General features: G+C 48.1%; 1 protein-coding gene across 1 annotated transcript; it reads left to right on the plus strand.

The window, feature by feature from the left end:
- Positions 1–370: 370 nt before the first annotated feature.
- On the plus strand, positions 371–7,094 carry LOC100020362 (homeobox protein HMX1-like). The gene is made up of 3 exons (XM_016423339.2): positions 371–396; positions 2,494–2,966; positions 3,885–7,094. Exons 1-3 carry the CDS (start codon positions 371–373, stop codon positions 4,502–4,504), a joined length of 1,119 nt encoding a protein of 372 aa, XP_016278825.2. The 3' UTR covers positions 4,505–7,094.
- The last annotated feature ends 264 nt before the right edge of the window (positions 7,095–7,358 follow it).

Below are 7,358 nucleotides of genomic sequence, written 5' to 3' on the forward strand. Positions count from 1 at the left end.
GCAGGTGGGGTCAGGAGGAGGGACAGGAATTTTTGGCAGACGAAGATAGAACCGAACATCTCGAGCCTAACTAACTGAGAAAACACCATCGGCCTTAGCGCAGCCTCTAGCTTTCGAGGAAGTCCTGGCTGGCTGGCTGGCTGAGCTGTGAGCTGTTGGTTTGGGGGGAACAGGTGTGTGTACCTGTGTGTCTGTGTGCGTGAGTGCAAGTGTGTGTAGTCTTGGGTTGGAGGTTACGGGCAGTCTCAGTCCTTGCGCGGTCGTTTTTGAAAAACATATGCATGCCCCTGTCGATAAATCGTTCGTTCCCTGCTTAAAGATTGGTTTATATTTCAAAGTAAGTAGAAAGGAGGTCAAGGAGGAAAAGGGCATGGCCTGTCGCTCCCAATGGGGAGTGTAAGGCTTGCAGACTCGATCTCGGATAATTAAAACTCAGATTTTCTCATCTCCCGGGTTTTCCATTCCTGAGCTTCCCCGATATTGCCCACAGAACCGCGCCAGTGTTGACTTGGCTCCTTCTGCAGATAGTAGCACTTTGCACAATTCCAGCTCCCTATATCAGGCTCCCGTATCCCTTCTCCCTTTCCTCTTCCTCCCCATTTCCACGAATTTGCTGTCTGACTTCCTCCAATCTCCCTATCCGACCCCCCAGACACTTGGTTAGGACCCAGGGTCGTTCTCTGGTTTGAGATCGTTTTCAGGTTCGCTTGGTTTGAGGTGCCAATCTCTTTCTCTTCCTTGGCAGTTCCAGGTCCCCTGTCCATAGCCCAGGCTTTATCTACTCCGTCCAGACCTGGGCAAGGTAGTTCGGGCACTTTCCGCTGAGGCCCAGAGAACCCCAAATGGGGAGCCACTTTGCTTCTACTTCTTGGCTCCTTCTTTCCCCCACTCTCTTTTCTTTCTCCCTGTCTGCCCAAAGTCTCTCCACCGCCCGAAGAGCCCCTTGTCCTTCTGCATTTGCAGGCAGGCCACTTCAGCCCACTTCAGTTCCCCCTCACATTGCTCTTTTCTCTCTCCCTTAGTGCTCCTCCCCTCCCACCCTCCCGCCCAAGCTTGACTCCAGCGCCTCCCCTCACCCCAGCCTGTTTCCTCCGAGGCCCCTACTCTAGCTCTTTCCCTGTCCTCTCCTCGCCTAATCTGGCCCTATCTCCCCTCACCTGTTTCCCTCTGGCGTCTCCCTGTCTGGAGCTCTGTCTCCCCGGGTTTTTTTTTTTTTCCTCTCTCCGCAACCCCTCCCGGTAGCTGACTCTACCCAGTCTACACTACAGATCCCTCTCATTCTTAACTCCCTTCCCTCTTTTTAGCCTTGCTTTCTCATCACTTTCCTTTTTCTCTTCTCCATCCTCTTTCCCCCATTTCCTTGTCAATCCCGCCAGGCTTTCTTCTCTTTGTTTTCTTTACTTGAGTCATCTTGCGCAGGGAGACGTGCTCAATGCGGTTTATACCTCTGTGTTGAAGAAGAAACTGAGTCTCAGAGAGGTTAAGTGAGTTGTCTAAGTTCATACAGGTAGCAACGTCAAGTTTGAGACCCACATGTTTCCACGTTCTCTTCTTCTGTTTCACGCTCTGTCCTTTTCCCTCCTCCCTTCACTATAATCTCTCTTACTTCCCTTTCCCCCTCTCCTGGATATCAGATCAAATTGATTTCCCCATGCATTTCTAATTATCCTTTTATCCTTCTCAAAACCCCTAATTTGAATTTTCTCAATTATATATAAATTATATATTAGATATAAAATGATATATAAAGTTCTAGTTCCAAAGCCTATCATTAAAGGCCCTACCTAATGAAGGCCAACCTACCTATCCAGCCTTCTCTTTGTCAGTTCCCTCCCCCCCCCCCCCGTATATATTCCGAACAAATTGGATTCGATTCAGCTTAATTGAAAGACTATATTTTAGCTGACTCCGGTGGACTTGGCACTGAGGGAGGGGATAAGAATGGGGTCCTCAAGAAATCACAGATCAGTAGGAAAATAAAATGCAAACCCAGAAGATGAGCATCCATCCACAAGTAAGTCTGAGGGGCACAAGGTGAGGATGAGATATCTTTATAGAATGGGGAGTTTAGAGAAGATCCCCAGGAGATGGCTTGCATGTGAACGAGGCTTTAAAGGATGCCTATAAATGTAAGAAGTAAATTGGGGATGGCAAGGTATTTCAGGCCTAGGTGATCAGAGGCAATGAAGCGGGCAAAATGTGTGTGTGCGTGTGTGTAGGGGGAGGGAGTGAACCGTAGGATGCTTTTCTCCTGAGCGCTTCTTTTCTCCTTCCTTCTAAATCCTCCCTTTTCTTTCCTCTCTTTTTTTGCCCCTTTTTTCTTCTTTCTTCTCCTTCCTCCCCTTTCTTCTCCGTTTCCCCTCCTCCCTTGTTCGCTTTCCTTTTCCCTCTTCTTTCTCCACTCCTCGATTCTGTCTCTTTCGGATTCAGCTTCCCTCTTGCCTATTCTCTGCTAGTCTCTTGCTTTCCCCTCTTCCTCTTGGCTCCTCCCAGGCTCCACCCCTGTTCTCAGTTTGGCCAATCCACGGCCGAATCTCCGCTCAGCTGCCAGGCACAAGCAGAGGTTCGGGCTCTGCCCACCGCTGAGGTTGCGGCTGGAGCCGAGCCCCGGGGGCTGTGGGGCTTGTTCCGAGGAGGCCCGGGCCTAGGGCTCCCGGGCGTAGGGTGGAGACGAAGCCTAGGCTGGAGCGCCATGAGCCAAGAAGAGCAGGTGGGTGACCGCCTCTCTGGCCCTCAGCCGCAGCCCCAGCCTCAGCCTGCGCGGTCGCTGGGCCCCCGCACTTTCACCATCGACAGCATTCTCAGGCCGGATCTGCGAGGGGCACGAAGGCCTGGATACTGCTGGGGGCCTCGGGGATTTAGCCCAGCCCATGAGCCTCAGCAGTACGAGGACCCAGATGAGGAGGAAGAGGAGGAAGAGGAAGCAGCGGTAGCCGTGGAGGTCGGGAGGCGCGATCTCGTCTCGGGTAGGCAAGCTGCTCTTCCACCCTCTCTCTGTACCCTCCTACCCTCCCCAACCCCTAGACTTCTATTCCCCCCCCCCACTCTTCTTCGCATATGCTAAGTGAGGGGCAACTCCGAGGGTTGGGGAGAACTCTTGGCTAGAATTCCAGAGACCTAGGTCCTATTTAGTCCAGACAGTCCCCTCCTGAGGTTCAGTTTCTCTATTAAATGAACAGATTAGACTCGTATTCCGTAAAAGCCCATTTGGACTTGAGAATCTATCAATCTATGATTCCTTTCACATTCATCCTTCTCTGAATCCCCAAATATGGTCTAGGTTCCTCTGGATAGCTATATCCTCACTGGGATCCTCTTTACCTCTCTTCTCCCTACTTCCCCATGCCTTTCCTCCTTCAATACATTCAGCTCCTACTCTGCATGTATATGTTTGGGGTGCCGGTGGGGTAGTGATATTTTTCTCCTTCCACTTACTTCTTCGAGGACTAAAGGTGATGGGGCTGGGGGTGGGAGTAGGCCCTATTCCAGTGTATCAAGACCCATATGGAGTGGGAAGGCTGCAGATTTCTGGAGGGGAGGAGGGAGATCGTGGAGGAGGAAGGAGCAGAAGGAAAAGGAAGTGATGGAGGAGTAGGAAGAAAAGGAGGAAGAGGGAAGGAAATGACTAGGAAAAGGAGGGAGAGGATAGAGAAGATCAGAAAGGAGAGGAGGAAAAGAAGGGGAAGGAAATCGAGAGGATATCCTCAAGAAAACGAACAGAGGGAAGAATAGGGTAAGGAGGAAGAGGAAGGAGGAACTGAAAGAGGAGGATAAAAATTGTATAAAGCCCAGGGGAAGGGGAAGGAATGGAAGTGAGGGAAGGCCTGATCTTCTGCCGTTTAGTATCAGACGGATCTCACCATCCGAGTTGTTCCACCCGGCAGGAAAGGCAGAGAGCAGTAGTCCGAGCCGGAGCCGGAGCCAGATTCGGAGCCTGAACCCAAGTAGGAGCAGGAGCACAAGCCGGACTCGCGGCTGGGACCCGGACCAGTATAGAGGGGCAGGCGGAGGCCTCCAAGGGGTCTCAATGCCTAGGGAGCTGCTATGTCCCAGAGGGAGCAGCCCCGACACCACAGACCCCAGCGAGTGCCGAGCTGGGCCATCTTCTGGGCCGCAGTCCAGCAAAAAGAAGACCAGGACCATCTTCTCGAAGAGTCAAGTGTTCCAGTTGGAGGCTACGTTCGACGTGAAGCGCTACCTGAGCAGCGCTGAGCGTGCGGGCCTGGCTGCCTCCCTGCAGCTCACCGAGACGCAGGTGAAGATTTGGTTTCAAAACCGCAGAAACAAACTAAAGAGACAGCTGGCTGCCGAGCCCGATGGGCCAGTGGGTACCCAGGCGTCCGATCAGGCCCCGGAGATGCCGACCCTTTACAAGGACTCGGCCTTCCTCAGTCGCTATCTGTTGCCGCTGTCTCTTCCCCTTCTGTATCCCGGGCACAGCTTCCCCTACCTCTGCCTCCCCCGGCCAGGGAAATATTTCAGTCTTCTCGATGGAGATGTATAAAAGCCTCCCTTTTCTTCCCTCATGCGCTCGACTTTCTACCGCTTTACACACATTTTCCCCTATCTTTCCCCCTTCCCCTCTTTGAGAATCTTTGCTGTCTCATTTCTCTTTTCTCCATTGCCCTCTCTGTTGATTTACTCTATTTCTTCTTCTTTTCTTTCTCCCCCCCCTCCCTCTATCTCCCACTCTTCCTCTCCTCAATCACCCTTTCTTCCTTTCTAACTCTCACTAAATCCTAAATAATAGAGTTCCCCAGCTCCTTTATTTTTTGGTACCTTTAATTTATCTCCCCCAAATATTTCCCCTTCCTCCTCCTGTTTATTTCTTCAGTTTCAAACCCCTAATACCAAATATTTCTATGCAAATCTTTCGCTTTCCTGAAGGATTTATTTGCTCTCTTCTTCTGCTCCACCATTTCTCCCTATCCCCCACACAGACCCAGTTATAATGAGAATCATTGTTCTAAGACCAGCTTTTTTGGCCCAACTAAGACCAGGAGTCAGAGGGAAGGCAGTCATTTGGGCATCTTTCCTTGGCAGTGTCTAACCCAAATTTCTCTAGATCAAGGGATGGCCTCTTATTCCCTGCAGTATGGTGAAGTTCAGCTCCAGGATCCCAGTATAGGTCTGGGTCCTACCTTCTTTCCTACTTCCTCAGAATGCAAGGGATCCAAGAGACCATACAGCATTGGTGAGATGGGCCCAGCAACATCCTCAGCCCATCCTAGCTGGCAGGAACTGCACATCATTCCCTGCTATACCACTCCCAGCTCTGACACCCTTCCTGACCCTTCAGCACCAACCTTCCCTCTGTCGCATCTTCTCTTTTCCAAGGTCCCCCATTCTGCTTCTCTTATTTTCACTTCAAAACAAAACAAAACAAAAATGCAACTCAATGTTGTCTGTTCTCCTCAAATTTCTATTAGCCGCCAGCCTCCTCTAGCCATGGTGGGAAATCAGCAATCTTAGAAGAAAAGGGGGGTTATGATCTTCCTCTTGACTATCTATTTTCCTTTTAAAGGGCCCCACAATTCCCATGCTGCACCCTTCCCCCCACCAAGGACATACACATAGACACCTAACACAACATATCCTGAAGATTTATAGGATGGGAAAGGGGGAAGAATTAGAGTGCAAGTCAGATTGAGAAGCCAGATGCAAAGTAGGAAGAGTGATGGAGTAGGAAAACTGAGTTCAAAGCTCACCTGACATTAACTCACTGAATAACCTCAGATAAGAATTTCTCTGAACCTCAGTTTTTTGTTGTTGTTTTTTTAAATCTGGAAAGTCAACAGGTTGAATTGGATGATCTCTAAAATTCTCTTCAAATACTTTTAATTTTCTATATTCTGAAATCCATTCTTACTCTAAAATAGATAAAAAATCTATTATTTTAGGCCTTTAGCTACCAAAAGGTTTATCCCAGATGGAAGATACGAAATTTGGGCAAGTCAGTGTGCCTCAGGAAGAAGAACAAATCGCAGATTCTCCTGTCCCTCTTTCTCTGACCTGAGATTTTCAAACCCAAGGGAGACCCTAATGAGTTGAGTCATTAGTGACTCTAATAAGGCAACTTTCTCTCCTAAAGCAAATTGATGTTAGAAAATTGGAGGTATGCTTCAAAAGTGATCTAACATTACTGTGAGTGCTGTATATTCCTCCTCACCAAGGGAATTTCATCCTTTTTGTCCATATGAACAATTCCTGAGGGTAGTCCTAGACAAAGAATCCTTAACCTTTGGTGTGTGATTTAAAAAAAATTATGATAACTGAATTTCAATATAATCTATTTCCTTTTTAATCTTATATATTTTATTTATGCATTTAAAAATACAGTCCTGAGAACAGGCCCATGGATTTTACCAGACTGCTAAAGAAATCCATGATCCAAAAAAGGTTTAGAACTCCTACACTAGAGTATGTGGACAGGAGATTTTCAGGAAAGGAAAAGACCTCTCAGTGTCCCTCAAATCCCAGTCATGTTTGTGAGGAATTGCATTGCCTCTGAAGCAGATTGATGGGGCAGCAACCTAGCTGAACACTAGCAGACCCAAATGGTGGAGTCTGGAGGGTATGTGTGGGCTGACAACTCTGGAGAGAGTATAACCGAACTTCAAAGGACCCCGGTAGGGGGGTGGGAGCAGCTAGGTGACTCAGTGAATAAAGATCCAGGCCAGGAGATGGGAGGTCCTGGGTTCAAAATCTGTCCTCAGATACTTCCTAGCTGTGTGAACCCTGGGCAAATCATTTAACTCCCATTTGCCTAGCCCTTTCTACTCTTCTGCTTTAGAACCAATATATAGTATTGATTATAAGATGGAATGAAGGTAAAGGTTTAAAAAGAAGACCTTAGAGATCCCTTAGGTGAACCCCTATCTGAACACGAATCTCTTCTATAGCACATCTGATAAGTGGTCAATCAGTCTTTTCTTCAAAGTTTCTAGTGTTGTGGTTCTGAGGTAGAACAAAACACTTTGGAACAGCTCAGATTGTTATGAAGTCCCTTCCCTAATCTGAGCCCATTTCTGCCTCTGCAAATCCTTCCTTCTACTACAGGTCTCCTCTTTGGGACCCAATAAAACAATTCTGTATGACAGCCTTTCTCTGTGATAATTCTACAACTATATGAAGACAGCTATCATGTTCTCCCTGTATCTTCTCTTCTCCAGGCCAAACAGTCACAGTTCCTAAAAGCAGTTGTTATACCCTCATAGTCTCAATTTTGTGCACCACACTGGCCCCCTTAATTTGGATAGGCTCCAGTTTGTCCAAGTAGCTCCTAAATTATGACTCCTACAAATAAACAGGATAATATAGACATGATATAGCTTAGGTCTAGGATAGAATTCTTATTT

This window comes from Monodelphis domestica, chromosome 6 (assembly GCF_027887165.1).
Source record: "Monodelphis domestica isolate mMonDom1 chromosome 6, mMonDom1.pri, whole genome shotgun sequence".
Taxonomy (NCBI): Eukaryota; Metazoa; Chordata; class Mammalia; order Didelphimorphia; family Didelphidae; genus Monodelphis; species Monodelphis domestica.

Bases quoted from the DNA above. Each gene is read 5' to 3' on its own strand.
- LOC100020362 (XM_016423339.2), top strand. From the start codon at position 371: ATGGCCTGTCGCTCCCAATGGGGAGT. The intron at 397-2,493 runs GTAAGGCTTGCA...GGCTCCTCCCAG, and splicing joins TGTCGCTCCCAATGGGGAGT to GCTCCACCCCTGTTCTCAGT. The intron at 2,967-3,884 runs GTAGGCAAGCTG...TCCACCCGGCAG, and splicing joins GAGGCGCGATCTCGTCTCGG to GAAAGGCAGAGAGCAGTAGT.